The following is a 17,046-nucleotide window of genomic DNA, read 5'->3' on the forward strand; positions in this document are numbered from 1 at the left end:
TAACACAGTAGCTTTAGACTACTATTGGTTACATGGAGGATCCCATTGACTGTGATTGGCTACCATCTGCTATACCTCTAAAGACAAATGACCTTCTATTAAAAGGTGATTGATTTTCTCCTGTTGCTACTAAAGATATTGATTTTCTTCTATTGCCTTTGGTACACTAATGATACTAATTCTAACATTCACTGGACCTGTAAAAAAGGCTTCCTATCTATAATAGCTACTGTCAAGTGTGTGTATGTGTGTTCTTTGTGCTTTGTAAATAAAACCCATACAATGCTAGCATTATTTTTTTTTGTATTATACTCTACATTACGTTTGTCTGAACCAGTATGGATCCCCTACAGCAGATGTTGGATTTAATCGAAGAGGAAATCGAAATGGAGGATGGAATGTTCCAGGGACATAAACATATGTCTATTGGTCGGTCGGTCCAAGTACTGGACAGAAATTTTGTTTCATTCAGTAATTTATTTATTTATCTTTACACAGGATGAATCCTACTATTTTTGGTGATCCAACACCAGCAGGTTGGCATTTGTGGTTTTGTGTGAAATATGGCAACAACCACCAGATCAATTCCCATGAAATCTGACACAGATATTTATGTCATCCTCATGATAAAACATGATCACTGTTATGCTCTCCTATTTGAATACTGCACTGCTGTATACTATACTATATTTTCTGTTCAATGCTAATGACCAGATGTTGCAATGCTTAACAAAGATGGTAATCATTATACCTTCTTTAAAATCGGCATGTGAGCAACTGAGCATGTTCAAAGCACAACTACCCAGCCTGACAGAGCTGCAAGCATGATTGTAGACTCTTAGGCATGCTATTCGAAATATTAAATTAACAATTTTTCAAGCCAAGGATCCCGTAGCTGATAGAGAGACAGAGCAGGGCCACTTACTACATATATGGTATAAAATTATATTGCATTATTATATTAATGTTATTTAGATAATAATGTGTTGCATTCATGTTAATGTGTATTTTCAGACATATTTTACATTTTTATTTAATTGAATTACAAAATAAAAAACAACAACCCACTTCTTAAACAATAATGGTGGCTCTACTGCAGTATCTCTAAGAAGCCCAAGACTTCCAGAGTCCTATTCAAAGACCCACGTGGTTTATGTTGTAAGTATCAAGTATCAATGTAAGCTGAATTCTAACAATATTGTAGGTGTTCTGCTGTGTATTGTCTGATCTATTGAGTTGATTTACACAATAAAACCACAGGATGAAAAGCTGCTGTGGCACAATAACTAAACAGTAACCTAATAAACAAACAAAATGACTGTATTTCCAAGTAAAATGAACTTATTCTGTATGCATAAGACAGACCAAAGAAAGACTGTGAAAATGACAGCCACATATGGAGGATATTTTATTTATTGCTCCAAAGCATTTAAATATGCTAATTCCTGTTTCCCAGGATGTCTGACCTTCTAGTCTTCAGCAGGTGAAGGGTTTTAAATAGTTCATACACTGTCCCTGTGTAGTTTTCACCTTAAATCATTCATAAAGCAGAGAGCCTGCGAAGCTCAAACCCACACAGTGAGCACCATTAGTCATAAAACAATCCTGTGCCGTGGATCCGTTAAAGTGAATTATCTGGACTGAGGAGAATTTTGCTTTTGAAAATAAGATGACACAAAAAGTGAAGAGGTAAGACGAGTCTGCTCAAGATAAATAATTGCTTCATTATGGGTCTGGAAAATATTCTTGCCTACTTCACTGTTATGCGTTATTATCTTGTCCTCACACCTGTAAGATCCCCTGTGGTTAAAAACTGAAAGCTCATCCTACAGTGAAATGGGTTTCAGATGTTCTCAGGTGATTTGTCTCATATTTATTCATATCTGATATCACATGCTGTGGTGTAAGGGAGGGGGGGAAAGGCCACGTCCTGCATGATGTACCGGGTCTGCCATGATGGGACGAGAAACTACAAGAGTCCTTTGCTTTGGTTAATTTTGGATTTCCCAGTGGGTCCTGTGGAGGAGGAGGTGCAGCATCTAAAACTTTTTCATACCTCATTCCTAGAGACTAAAGCAGTTTGTAGTAAGAGTCAAGTCATAAACTAATGTATCAGCTCATTACATTTTGAGTAATCTCACAAATCCAGCCCTCTGTGTTCAATCTACAAAATCTCTGAAGTTTGACACTCAGTATTTGATGATGGTAAAACAGTCATATGTAACAGTTTTAAATGTCACTAACAAATGACGTCATCCTGTAGATTGGGGCATAAGATAGACAAGAAATGGGGGAGAGAGGGAGGGGACGACATGCAGGAAGGAGCTGCAGGTTGGATTCAAACACAGGCTGCTGCAGTGAGGACTTCAATCTTAGTAAACGGGGGTGCTCGATCAACAGGGCGCCCGTAGATGTGTCATTCAGATTATTTCAAGTTATTTCCACCTATTGACATTTTATTGGTTTGAAAAAAGGGTGAGAGCTGGGTGTCCCTGCTCTTTTCAAACTAATGTTAATGTTTCTAGAAACCTGCGTGGGGATCGGTACACAGAGTCAGGCTACATGAGATGACATTTCAGTATGACGTTTGACTTGTTGCCACTATTGAACAATACAACAGCATGTATGTATGTGCAGAATTAAAGATGTTTATGTTAAAACCATTGATAATTAATGCATTTAAAGTGTGACGTGTAAGAGACCAATCGTGAGAATGTCTTCCAGCTGAACCGGTTGTAATTTGTGCAGGCATAACTGCCTCCAGTTTGTATGTACATCTTCTAAAAATATGGATATTTATGCCTGATACTATCACAGGGTAGTTTTAATAGGACCTCAGAGGGCAAGTGACTACTGTGTCTGTGTGTTTGTGTGCGTGTGTGCAAATGGATGAATATGTATATAAGCTTAGAGTGTAATATCACGGTTCACCAGTCTGATAGAGAACATATAGAGGACTTCTTATACGCACACACACACACACACACACACACACATACACAGACATCTATATGCAAACACCTGCAGCACAAAGGCTGTATGTAAGTGAGTATGGACATAATCATAAACTCAAACTCAGATTAAATTGCATTTTTTAAGCAATGCAGTCACATTCACACACACACACCAAACCCACATTTTAGTGTACTGTTAGTGTTTGTTGAACAGCGCACGGACACACACCCATAATCACACGCACATTACATGCTCCTGGAGGACTGTGCTGCAACCGAATATCATCAATTACCGCAGCAAAAACTGCTCTAGTAATTAGCCAAAATGTTCCCACTGTTAAGTGAAAACTCATACAGGCTGCATAATCAAAACCGCACTGACTGCTGTTATTTCTGCTATATTTAATATACTGCATAATTTAGCCAGAATATCAGTGCTTTTTTTTTCCAGGATGTGTTTGTATCCATTTCCATCTTAAACATTTTACTCATTAGCAATAAAATAAACCCACTGATTATCAACTAAAAAGACTGTGTAGCGCAGTAACCAAATACAGTAGAGAACAGGGGAGGGAAAAAAAGAGAGCTGAGAGGATGAGAGGAGGAGAAGAGCCAGACAGAGGAAGAGACGGAGATAATGAGACAGAGATGGAGAAAAGATGGTGGAAGCCAGAGAGGCAGTGAGGAGGAAAGAAGTGTCAGGAGGCGCTGAAGAAACTCAACCTGAGCTCTAAATGGCTCCTTAACAAGAGGCTGAGACAGCAAAATGAAATTATACACATAGGCTCACAGAGTCACATTCACTCACACACACACACACACACACACACACATTGGATGAGCCTTCACGCTTTGCACGAGGACAAATATGCAAATTCACTTGTGTATGATCCAGATTTTGTCGCACAAAGGCACACACACTTGTTTATATTGCGCGACGCTCACATTTCCCTCACGGACGAATTTGATTGCCTGATGTTGCATGCAAACAGGTACATCCCTGCTTAAGTATGGCACTCACACATTTGCATTTAACACACCCGCAAACAAACACACACTTTATTGTATCTGTGGTCAAAAGGAGTTGATATGCATTCCACACACACACGCGCATATAACCCCCCCCAAACACACATTTAGCTTCACACACGGTGATAGGTCTTTTAAAGGGGTGTTTCACACCTCATCGCATTTCAATTAGTAGGTAAGACAGACAGACACACTCACACACACACAGATACACACATGCACACACACACACAGACACAGAGCTTGACAGTCTGTCCGTTGGGTGAAGAAGATTCATTTGGATTCTCATCTCTTCTCCTACCACTTCCCTTCTGTATGTGCCCTTTCTTTTCACTCTCCCTCTTTCTCTACTTATATCCCCTCTGTATATTCACTTTGCTCTCTCTCTCTCTCTCTCTCTCTCTCTCTCTCTCTCTCTCTCTCTCTCTCTCTCTCTCTGTCTTTCTTTCTCTCCATATCAATGTGAGTGACAGTGGTTTGACCTGCTGGGTTGTCAGGGGAGGCTGTTGCACAGACGGTCTGAATAGAGGAGGCTCTCCCTGGGTACAAGTCTGCTGAGGGGCTGGGGGAAGATGAAATCCTGCAGCCACCTCGTTTACCAGCCACACAGTGAGCATACTATACTAGCAGCACAGATTGTGGAGTTTAGTTGTGCAATATAAACTTATTATGAAAGAATAATCGAGTCATTTTTATTAACGTAAGCTAAAATCACAGGACACTTTAATGGCCTTGCGACAAGAGTTGGTAGAATTTATTTTCAGTACGGCAAGTGTCGGCTGCACAACATATAGGAGGACATAACACATCACATAATAAAGTTTTTTAAATCATGTTAACCATTTTGAAAAAAGAAAAACGGGGAGATTCCTCCTCCATAACAGACAGACGTGCAGTGGGTGTTTTACTGTGTGTCCCAGGTAGACAGAAATAACAGCAGAGCAGCCGGATGATTAGACAGTGCAGACAGAAAATGTTGGCAATAATCCTTCATTCTGCAGGAAAAATGTGTGAGCGGAACTACAGCAGTCAGTACGTCTGTAATCTGCATGGCTGCGCGAGCTGGCTCCAACATGTCAAGTCCACTTTGCATCCAATTTTCCCAGTGACCGAACCCAGGACTGCAGTTTTTTTTTTTCCCCTTTCATGCCACTTTTACTTCTACTCCAACATTGTATTTTTACTCCACTATAAATACTTGACAGCTTTAAGTTACTAACCACATAATCAACAGAAAATGACGAGGTAACAGCTATGACATTGTGTCAAGAACATATATGTATTGTGTGGTGGAGATATCCACTGGAATTAACACGCCAGCTGTCTAGCTTTAACTTTCTTGCAATAGCACTTGAGCCTTGAGCCCGACAGGGAGTCACTGCAACACTGTCAGTGTGCCCAGAGTCCAACATGAGGACGTAGAAGCAGGGCGGAAGGAGAGAGCTAGGATCCAGAGCTTACTTGGGGTTAAAAGGCAGATTTATTTTCACATTTGATTCTCATCCTGTTTGTAGCAGCGTTCTGCAGCTGTGGTGATATACATATTCATACAGAGACAAAAAACGAGATTGATTGGAGAAAAGTAAGTGATGAAGTTTAACCACCTGGTGTGTCTGTTACTTGATTCCAGCTATCGATTGTATTTTAGCATAGCACTAATGGATCCAAACTCCATTTAATAGTTGTTTGCTCATTGTTTTATGTTCAGGCTTGACAAAGTATAATGTATTTATTTTAGAAATCACCATCATGATCTAGTTATTTCAACACTGCATCGAGTTTTGGAAAAAGTGAAATGTGAAATGAAGGAATTACATATTTTACACATATTTCATGCAAAAACATGAAAACTTTTAATTGGCTTGCTTCTTTTCCCTTGAATTATTTTAGGTTTGGACTTTTAGTTGGACAAAACAAGAATTGTGAAGGTGTCATGACAGCTTTTCTCTTCCACAAACCTCTCGATTGATTAATAAAGGAAGTAATTGATGGGTGAATTCACAGTCAAAATAATCATTTGAAGGTTAAGTCTAATAAAAAACAAAAGATCTCCGAGGTGGACTACAACAGTAAAATCCTACTTTTATGTTAACACGAGTCATAACAATCTAACAGTCACATGGGCCATTTTTCTGCATTGAGTACTTCTGATATTTAAGTACATTTTCCTGATCATACTTTATATTTTACATGTAGAAGGTAATAATAAAGGTATTAGTACTTTTACTTAAGTAAAAGGTCTGAATACTTCCTCTACCACAGTTGATATTATTAAAGAAATGATGGAAAGAATACTTCTTTAAGGATCATCTCTGTTCTCTGCCTGCGATGTTTATCCTCAGTCTGACTTTATTGCTGAAACTGCTCAGTAATCATCTCAACACAGACTGCAATATTTCACAAAGCACTTTGGGGGGAAAACAGCTTATCCTGTTCTTTATTCTGCTGGATGATGAACAGGACGGTAACCAGGAGCTAAAGCAGAGTGGCGTTGTCAGTTTGATGTCACATGACTGACACGCAGGTAAGAGGAAACAGACAGAGGTCATACCGAGGTCAAGAGGGAGTGAAAGAGCTTAATGTGTGCATGTCAGAAAGTGAGGCAGGCGGAGGATGGATTGGGTATAAATTGAATCCTTGCCATTTGGGAAACTATTGTCTGTTCATCCCCTCTAAAACACATACACCCACACACCATGAAGGTGAGACAGATGTTGAGCATGACAGGGGAAACTACTCAGTGTCCTCATCTTTAAACCACCATCCTCCTCTCATCCTCTTCTTCCATCTTTCTTCATCCTCCAGATTCTTCCTGCCAGACTTCTTCTGATATACTTTTCCTCTCCTCTGGTGCGACCGACAATGTGTCACAGCTCTCACAGGACACCGACTGGTGCACAAATGTTGTTTTTTTTGTTTTTTTTTGCCTCTATGTTACAAGAAAACTGAATGTCAGATACTTCAGAAATATATGTTGCTGTAAATCGTTGCGTTTGCAGGATTTCAAGGCAGATGCATCATGTGAAACTCTGCTCTGTTGCTTCTCACACCCACACAGATTTATTGTTTTTTTTTTCTTTGAAAAAAAAAAAAAACACCATTTATGGGTGATAATGTTTTTTTTTTTTTTTTTCCTGTAATCTCTCTCTCTCTAATGTGTCTTTTATTGCACCAGTACAGAACAAAGCCCTCAGGCACTGCACACACACACTAGTTCTGTCTACCTCACACACTCATGTGGTACATACTGAAACATGTATTGGCTTAATATTAACAAATCACACAATACGACACACACACTCAAACATACATCCATTCATGCGCACACGTACAAACACACACACACATGGACTCCGCGATATTGATGCCGTGGTCTAACTGTGTCAGTGAAGCACTAATTCTGTGTCGTTTGTCAGTTTGCTGACAGTTTCTCACAGAACAATAACTGCTTGTGTGTTTTTCACCGGTTTTATGAGCGAGCGGCTGTATTTTAGCCCTCGGCTACAGAGCATGCAGACAGACGTAGTAGAAGCAGAGACGGAAAGTGGAGGAGACAGAGAAACCAGACATTGCAAATAAGGGAGGAGAAAATGGCTCTGTGTGTGTTGGTGAGTGTGTGTGTGTGTGTACCCTGTTGCCAGTGCTATTAAAGTTGTATTGCACAGGGCTTTTAGAGCATCGACCATCAGCCAAGCAACTTTAGCTAATAATTTTTTAAAAACCTCTGTGCTTTGTGCATGTCAGAACTCCTCCCCAATATGCGTGTGTGTGTGTGTGTCTGTGTGTGTGTGGGTGGTGTAACAGTTGGGGTTGTCGATCTGTGTTTGTATAAGACCACTCGTCATATCTTCTGAGGACACACGCATGAACACATGAGAGTTTTTAGACGTCTCCTGCAGTTTGCAGCATCCTGTTTGGAAACAACAAGTTGTTCTATAGCTAACAATTCATGACATCTTCCACACATGTCTGGATGAAAGCAGGTACACTGCCAATAACAGAAAGATTACAGCGGAGTATCCCTTTGGATTATGTTCATATTAGATTACGCTTATGATGATTTACACGCAGGAGACTGGAGTTCATGTCCCAACACAGGTCTGCAGTTCATATTTGCCTGTTTGGTAAAGGTCCAGTGTGTAGGATTTAGTGGCAGTAAAGTTGTAGACTGCAACCAAATAAATACTCTCCCACACCTCACCCTCTCTTTCCAAGCATGTGGGGAAAACTCTGGCTCTGAAATTCACATAAAAAGCAAAAGGCCATATATAGATCAGTGTTTTGTCTGTTCTGGGCTACTGTAGAAAAATGGCGGTTCAACATGGCAGACCCAGAGAACCCACCCTCACTGTAGATATAGGTCTTATTTAAGACAATGAAAACACAACAGTTCTTATACACTAATGAAAACATACAAATGAATATTGTATTCCATTCCTGCAAAGAAAAAATACTCATAAATCTTATAGTGTAAAACTAAAGTGACCTTTAACTGTATACATAGTGTTTCCATAATCTTAACCAAGTCTTTTAGTGGCCTGTAGACCTAATCATAGTGCAGACAGAGAGCTGACCATTTATAGCAAATAGTTAAACTGTTGAAGGAGTTCTCAAAGTAACCACGCAGCACAGAGGACTCAGCTGCAAGAACTAATTCCGCCTTAATAAACATAAAACCACAGTAAGTAAGTCCTTGGCAGGAGCAAAACAGTGACTAATGCTATGCTTCATTCCTTAACAAAGACCATGCCAATATGGATTTAAGTTTAGACAGGTTTATTGCATTTTATGGATGAAAGTGAACCTAGATGATGTGCTGTAGGAGGGGTGAAGGGATGAGGATCGAGGGATGGGGTAAGAGTAAGGGATAAGAGTAGAAATCGGGGTTGTTGATTGGTGGAGGAGTTCAGAGATTGACCAGTGTCGGTTGGCGACAGGGACAGGAGGGAACCAGAAGGGAGTTGAGACTCTGATTGTGGGAACCAATCTCTTCATATCTGTATGATTGGTTTCTGTTTGTTTGTGCTTAAACTTAATTTAATGGCATACACAAGCTGACGACATTCTTAGTGACTGTCTTCATATTGAATGACTGTGCAGCTCACACTTCCTATCCAAACATTCAGTTCTCGTATAGTGTGGCCTTTATGTAAGAATAAAATAAGGTTGTGGGGGTTGGGGTGGAGACCTGAATTTGTATCTCATCACTGCAATTACATACTGTCACAGGCTTTTTGTTCCTCAGCCATGCTCTAGTTGCTGTCTGCAGACTGTAGGAAGTGCAAATTTTAAATTTGAGCATGTAATCCAGGCTTTTGCAGAATCATCCAATATTGATGTTCTTGTCCACAAAAAGAGTTGTTCCAGCAGCCCAGTGGCACCAGAATGAATTTTGAAGTGGTCCGAGGGTTTTCAGCTTTGGATGATATAATAGGCTAGCGAACTTCACATCAACTTCCTTTCAATCAAACATGCCTACTTCTGTTTCAGTCAGCATCAGGTATACCCACTTCTAAATCCCATCGCATTGCATCATTCAGCAGTGTTCTGCAAGCTCTTTTTTTTCTTGAGAGCAACAGATGATCAGGGTCACTACTGTTGAGTTCAGACAATAATGCTACTTCAACTTGTTCACCCTCATAGACTGAAGGGAGATACAGAGAGCTAGTTCACAGAGCACAACAGGTGGATGATCCAAGTGAAAATACGGCAGAGACAGCATGGTGATACTAATATATGATCAGGATGGGCCAAGAAAATCTGACACACAGAGAAATAAAAATCACATCACATTTTTCTGAGCTGTCCTAATATAGCTTGTTAGACCACCCAAACTGAACAGTCAAAACATACCATCAAATATGCTACTTAAAAACCAGAGTGAAAGAGAGCATGAAACGGTTGAGGCCACACAAACCCAACGATGACAGCTTCCAAATCAACTTTGTAGCCTAATTAAAACATATATTCAAACTCATCATCTGATATTTAAGGAGCACAACCCGTGTTGAAAAGTTTTTATCCAACGTGGCAGCTCTCCTGTCCGAGGACATCTGACAACAAATCCATCCATAATACAATTTCCCAACTTACTCAACTAAATTTGACTTGCTAATTTTAGACTGTAAAAAAACAGCTAGCAGCTAGCTGGTGTGTGGTGGCTCTGGCTGTCGCTGTCTTGGCAGTCCTGCCTCTGTGCCAGCTCCCAGTTACTCCAAAATTGGGCAAAGACGAGGATCGTGGGTGAGGCTAAAGCAAAATAAAGTCTGGGTGCTCAAAGAAGCCAACTGCCAACGGCACCCACCTGTCAATCAAAGCAGCAATGGTCATAATTATGCCTGAAATATGAGCCTTAATATAATTTATACAGGTGAAGTATATAAAAATAGTACAGTTGTCATGAAGATCTACATCCATTGTTCAGAGGCAATACAGGAAGTAGTATGTCCTACAGCACATATAACAAAGCTGAAAATAAGGGTGTGTAACATGGGGCTGGGATCAGCGCTGGAGTTGTTCTCCCCTGGGGCTCTGGCTTCCTACCACAGTCCAAAGACAGGCAGGTTAACAGATGCACAAATGTCTGAATGTGAACATGAATTACTGTTTGTGTCAGCCCTGTGATTAACTGGTGACCTATATAGGGTGTACCTCTCAAACAATGTTGCAGGGGATAAGTGGTTATGGATAATGAATGAATAACATAATCAACATCACAATCATTGTTTTTTTCCTTTGCCCACTATTTTCCTTTCAATGCTTTGACACAATTGTCTTCAAATTCAAATTGAAACTATGATTGAAAGAAAGTTTTACATAACTGAGCATAAGAGAGTGAAGGCTCAAAAACATCACTTTTCCACAGAGATAAACCAAGATATGTTATGGTGTTATGGTTTCTATGTCTGTAGGTGCAGCACCACAAACACCAACACACACACGCACATACACTCACACAAAGATATTAACCTGAGAAATGAAGGACATGGCAGGAAGAAGGAGGAACAACAAAAAAAGAGTGAGAGCTTAACTGTTGATATGTGTTAAATCTAATATTTCATACTTTTTGTTCTGTTCCTTGAGAAAGACATTGGAGCATTAAACCTGATAAACATTTTAAAGTCTCCTTCTGTGGGACAGTACAGAAACAGACTGTGAGGCTTGTCAGGGTAGATACTGCAGAGTCATAACACTACGCCTGTACTGCTTTCTCTTGCCTTTCCTTCATATGTTGAGATGGTTTTTGTGATAAATACCGTACTGACCACAAATGCAAGGCTCGTGATGAAGCCTGAAGATCAAAGTGATTCAAGAGTTTTCAATATCATCAACAAAGCGTTACTTTACAGCAGGAAAACACACGTAATACTTTGGTTTTCTCGGACGTCAAAGACATGTCCATTTTGTACACATTAATGCTTTACATTCCTATACAGATGTACCCAAATGCACAGATGTACCCACAAAGACAAGCCACTGCTTCAAGGTGACGGCCCAAAAATGAGCAACCATTGCTTTGTCTGTGAGATGAAAAGGAGGACAAAAAGAGAAAGAAAAGAGGAAGGAAAGAGAGGAAGAGAGAGATTAAGAGAGAGAGAGAGAGAGAGAGAGAGAGAGAGGGAGAGAGAGAGAGAGAGAGAGAGAGAGAGAGAGAGAGAGAGAAGGACAGACTGAAGTCATTCGAGCTTTTCTTCTCCTTGAATAATCACAGTTTTGTCCAAATTTAGTTGGAGAAGATAGTGGAACGTCCAGTTCTTGACAGATCATCCAGAAAGTCATGTAACAGCACCAACTTACTCTGAATGAATCCCTTCTGTCATTTCTCTCTGCATGTCTCCCTGTTTCTATTTTCTCTTTTCGTCCTGCACTCTGGTTTTTGTCTCTCTGCGTCAATCAGAAATGCATTGTCTCAGTGAGTTGACTGGGAGGAGGTCAACTGGGCCCCATTTACACTACAATGAATGATACTGTGAGAGCTGTACACCCAGTGAGTGCCCCAAAACAATACTGAAATGATATGACAACTGACATTAGAAATATTATATTAGACATAACAACAGTTTCCCCCCAAGTTACACTGAAGTTTTATTTTTTGAAATGTTAGCACACTTAGAAAGTAGTCCCCCTTTGATCAGGACTTTTTAGCAGTATTTTATTCTTCTGTACCTAGAAAATCAAACCAATTTACTGTAGTTCACATTTAGTAATTATTATTGAAATATATTTTTTCACCATACTAATCATGACATTAAAAAATACACCTGGCTGACTCAAGTGCGAGCAGGGCCCAGCTGTCAATCATGACATCAAAACCCTTTTTTATAGCATTAAATAACAAATTAAAACCAATATTATTAGAACAACTAACACTTCAGCTTACATTAGTGTGGTAATGACCGACTAAAATGAGGGAAACTGTCTTTGGTACTGGCAGCTGTTGTGTCATCCATCTTATATACAGTCAATGGTACAGACAGACAGAATTGTATAGACATTTAACAGATTTTTTCGCCCGACAGTTTCATTTGTAGTTTGGTCACTTCACAAAAAAATTGTGTTGCAGCTCTAAAATAATGGATCAAACTTTGTGCCTGCAGGTTGGACACAGCATCATTCTCATGAACACTGCATATCTATATATAAATCCTTAAAGTAACAGCATTTTGATGCTCAAAGAAGTTTATTTCATGTTAAAGTCTTGCCAGGTTGGATGGTAGTTCAAGGCAGGACTAAAACTGTTCAGGAGTTGGACTCTACTGACTCCAACAATCCTCCATCCTGCAGATCTAAAAGTGGCAGGGCGTGACGGGGAAAAGTGTATCTGGCCATGTTGGGGAATCCAGACACCACACAGCAGCTGAGGGCACTGCGGAAGATCGCCATGTCACAGACCCCAGACCAGGTGTCAGTTGTAATGTCATACTGCTCAACGTTATAGGAGGTGCTAAAGCCATTGAAGCCCCCGACAACAAAGAGCTGATCATTGATCACTTCAATCCCAAAGTTGCTGCGGGTGGTCATCATGGAGGGCACTTCATGCCAGGTGTTGGTCGTGGGATCGTAGGCCTCCACGCTACGTAGACGAACGTTACCATCAAAGCCACCAACCTATGAGAGGATTGAGCATGTTAGCATGCAGATGTTAGCATTTAGCTCAACAAATTTAGTGCTGACCAAAGCCCTTCACGCTTCACAGAATTTGTGCACGAGTAAGTACATGAAACAGTGCTGACACTGTTTCATGTACTACTTACTGCATAGACGTGGTCGGCATATGCAATGACGCCAATTCCACTGCGCCGGCAGCTCATGGGGGTGATCATTGTCCACTGGTTGTTCTCTGGGATGTAATATTCACAAGTCTGCAGGCACTCGTTCCCATTGAAACCACCACAAATGTAAATCTGGGGAAAACAGGAAGACCAATTAGCACTTTTCTTGGCTTTAACGGGTGTCTTCCTTTCAACAGCTGCACATCCTGACCACAGATTCATAGGTTAGCGATGTCATGGACAAGACACATTGTTTATGTTTTTATATTGGGTTAGGTAATAATGAGTAGGACGGAACATAGTAAGCACTGAAAACAAGTAAATAAATATAATTCTAAATTTACTGTGATGAGACCCAAACCCAGAGAACACCCAGCTTGAAACTAGGACAAACTGAGACATCTGGTCACTGTACTTATTCTTTCAAAAAGTAAAAATTACTGTAGCAATGTTCCAGTCACAATCACACTACTTTGTTACTGAATTATTCTCAGCTGCTCTTTCACTTCACCCACCTTGTTGTTGAGTGTTGTGCAGCTGGCATCGCTCCTCTGCTCATGCATGGGTGCAATGTGACTCCACTGGTTGGTCTCAGGCCTGTAGCGCTCAGCGCTGCTGTGTCGTGTATGCCCATCATTACCTCCCATTGCATAGATGGACCCGTTCAGCACAGTAACACTCACATAGCAGCGACGGTAGTACATGGGTGCAGCCTCATGCCAGGTGCGCGTGTTCAGGTCAAACTTGCTCATACAGTTGAAATACTCTACCCTGTCAAAGCCACCAATGCAGTAGACATACCCATTGAGGAAAGCAGTGCCATGATAAGCACGAGGACGTTCAAGATGGGTTGTCACGTTGATCCAGCGGTCAGCACGGTAATCGTACGCCTCAATGCAGTTAGTTGGATCGCCGCCACTCCAGCCTCCGATGGCCAACAAGATTGCATTAGGCAGGCGAGGACGTGCGGCAGCATTACAGACACCGGACATAGTGGAGTTGCTTTGGTGGGTGAGATGGATGATATCTAAGGCTTCAACGGCCATGTGCAAGCACCCAGGATTGGTGTTCACCAGGTCATTGAATATCACGTTCTTGTTGATGTAGTCTTTACTTGTCAAAGCCAGCCGAAGCTACACAGAGAAAACATTACAGGAGTCTTTGAATTGAACATAATGGACTGTGGTACTTGAGTCCAGACCACAGAGATTTTAACTGACTGATATTGGTTTCACCCATTTATGCCCTCAATTTAAATCCAAATTATCTTTAAAGGGTAAGACTGGTGTTATTCAGTATTTCTGTTAATGTCAACAGATTACTTAAAACCATCACCGTCTTTCTCTCTAAACTTCCAAGTCCATTTGTGGTGATAGCAGATACGTGTTTTTACCATAAATTCAAACGCAAAACTGCTAATAAATCCATCTGATGAGCTGTTAATACCATGGTTACAAGACATCGTAAGTGCAGGGATTTTTCCTAGATTAGTCAGAAAGTTAGAAATTGAAATGATGTTTAACCATTTTTTACATTTTCCCAATACAAAATGAATTAATCTAGTTAAACTTTGTTCCCACACTTTTAAAGAGTCTTACTTTTCTTCTCTTTCTACAGTATGTTTGAGACGATTTATGATTTATTAAGCCCAGTAGCGGTCTCAGTTTATTCCTTCACAAGCACTTTGTGACACCAGAAGCAATAGATAAACTCATAAGGTGCAATGAAGTGCAGCATGAGTTGCTGTCAGTCTCAACAAACTGACTGATGGGTCCGTGCAGTGCTGATGATGCACAATGTCAGTTACCAAAACTGTCCAATTAATGAGTCAACTGTCAGTATGATATGACTAAGCTGATGACTCAAGCTTACAGCTCTTAGTTTGCTTGGAGTAAGTCAGTCTAAACAAGAACTGGAACGGACCTAAAAGGCAACAATGAATATTTTCCTTGGTCCAGAACATATTAATGGATCTACAGATTGGAAAGCTACTTCAGATTAATGTTTAAGGTGTAAATCTAAATCATACATAGTGACAGAATGTTATCATACCTTAGAGAAGGGTACAGCGATATCGTCTTTCCGTTCATTAGGTCGGTAGCTGACCCACTGAATGATGGCCTCATACACAGTACTCTCATTTTTCACGTTGAGGTCATCTCTACCAAGGAAGTCAGTGAGTTCATCCACAGTGAGCTGCTGGACCTCGTCACAAGAAGCAACCTCCTCAAAGTGATCAACGATGTAGTGGTAGGCCTTGCGCTGCAGTTCGAAGGAGTAGCAGATGTTGGTGAACTGCCAGATGCCGATGCAGTTCTGCGGGCAGAGCTGCTTCCCCAGGAAGTCGCAGCAGATACGTACAAGGTCCATCACATTTAGCTGATCGGCTGCTAGCAGCAGCTCTTGTACGTTGTCCTCAGTCACAGAAACGTAATCATTGTATGCAAAGTCAATGATGAGCTGCATTATGTCAGGAGACAAGCCCGGTATTTCAAAGATCTTTTTGTTTGGAGATGACCAGCGTCTGAAGAGAGCTCTGTAGGTCAGAATGAAGACACAGCAGAGGATTGACAATAAATAATAATCAATCTCAGCTTTACACTGTCATAACAGTACAGTTGTTTACCTCTATACACAATTTATTTCAGGTTTTTGCAGCTGTGGACAGCTTCTCCATTTCCTTTGTGTATCTAATTTTTGACAAGTGTAAATAAAAGAATCGGGTGTTTCAAGTCTTATGTAATTTAGCTAAGTCTCAGAACACACTGCAAACTCAAAACCTACTTTTTAAAGTGCTGTAACGTTGAACTGAGTGACCAGTATAGAGTCAGGATTGAACTTTTTAATGTTTCATATCATGAGAGAAAAAATGTTCATTTGAACTGATATCTGAAACTATACTGACTGACAGACTGTGTGGAGGCAGACAGTGAACCTGCAGCACTAGTAAACTTGTGAATTTTGAACTATCCTCTCAAGCATGCTCTACTCTCCATCTGGTCTTTAATATCAGTATAGGTAATTACATATTGGGATGGCCGTTTCTCACATATAAATCATTAAAATCATTTTGTTTTCAGCTGATTTGAATAACAATACATCAGTTAATCCTAACCCTGATATCAGATTTATAAAAAAAACTCACCGAAAGTATGAGCTGCATTTACAGAGGATAATCTTGTGAACTTGAAATTCGGCGCCCTCGACTCTGATGATAGCATCACAAAAGTCTCCCTCCCGACGGAGCTCGTTCCACACAGAGATTAACTTGTTTGAAGGTTGGTCACTCATTTTTGATCTTTCAATCTGAAGACTTTCTCCTCAGTTTGTTGGTTGATTTATGACACAGCGGTCAGAGTCTCAACAGGTTTACAGTCAGGAGGGAATGTGAACTCTCATACATCACGAAGAATGGAATCTTCTAGACTGGAATTCTTATTCCATTCTTATTCCATTCTAATGACAACAAGTAAAATGTCCACTACCTCCATCCACTCACTCCTGTGTACACTAACTCAGTAAAATAAATAACTCTTTTAGACCCCAGGGTTGTTATTTGGTTTGTCCATGCAATGGAATATAGTCCAATACAACACATTTATGAAAATGATAATCATAATAATTATTTAATACTTTAATAATTAATTAGTTTATTAGTGAGGATGTAGTATATTAAAATATGTTTTATATACCCCCTCATATTTGGGAATATAACGCAGCAAATGACAGCAATAATAAATAAACATTATTGTCTTTATGAAAGTAGATGTTGTATTGGATAGCATCAGATG

General features: G+C 40.2%; 1 protein-coding gene across 1 annotated transcript; it reads right to left on the minus strand.

Moving 5' to 3' along the window:
• Window positions 1-12,626: 12,626 nt before the first annotated feature.
• klhl10a (kelch-like family member 10a) lies at window positions 12,627-16,642 on the minus strand. Its single transcript, XM_010731615.3, has 5 exons — window positions 16,401-16,642; window positions 15,308-15,791; window positions 13,771-14,388; window positions 13,238-13,387; window positions 12,627-13,091 (listed from the first exon to the last, which is right to left on the minus strand). The coding sequence occupies exons 1-5, from the start codon at window positions 16,544-16,546 to the stop codon at window positions 12,723-12,725; spliced, it is 1,767 nt and encodes a 588-aa protein (XP_010729917.2). The 5' UTR covers window positions 16,547-16,642; the 3' UTR covers window positions 12,627-12,722.
• Window positions 16,643-17,046: the final 404 nt, after the last annotated feature.

This window comes from Larimichthys crocea, chromosome XIII (genome assembly GCF_000972845.2).
Source record: "Larimichthys crocea isolate SSNF chromosome XIII, L_crocea_2.0, whole genome shotgun sequence".
NCBI classification, from domain to species: domain Eukaryota; kingdom Metazoa; phylum Chordata; class Actinopteri; family Sciaenidae; genus Larimichthys; species Larimichthys crocea.

Coding starts and splice junctions, on each gene's coding strand:
- klhl10a (XM_010731615.3), bottom strand. CDS start 16,546: ATGAGTGACCAACCTTCAAACAAGTTAATCTCTGTGTGGAACGAGCTC. Junction 13,388..13,770: donor GCACAACACTCAACAACAAG/GTGGGTGAAGTG, acceptor TGTTTTCCCCAG/ATTTACATTTGTGGTGGTTT. Junction 13,092..13,237: donor ATGCCGACCACGTCTATGCA/GTAAGTAGTACA, acceptor ATCCTCTCATAG/GTTGGTGGCTTTGATGGTAA.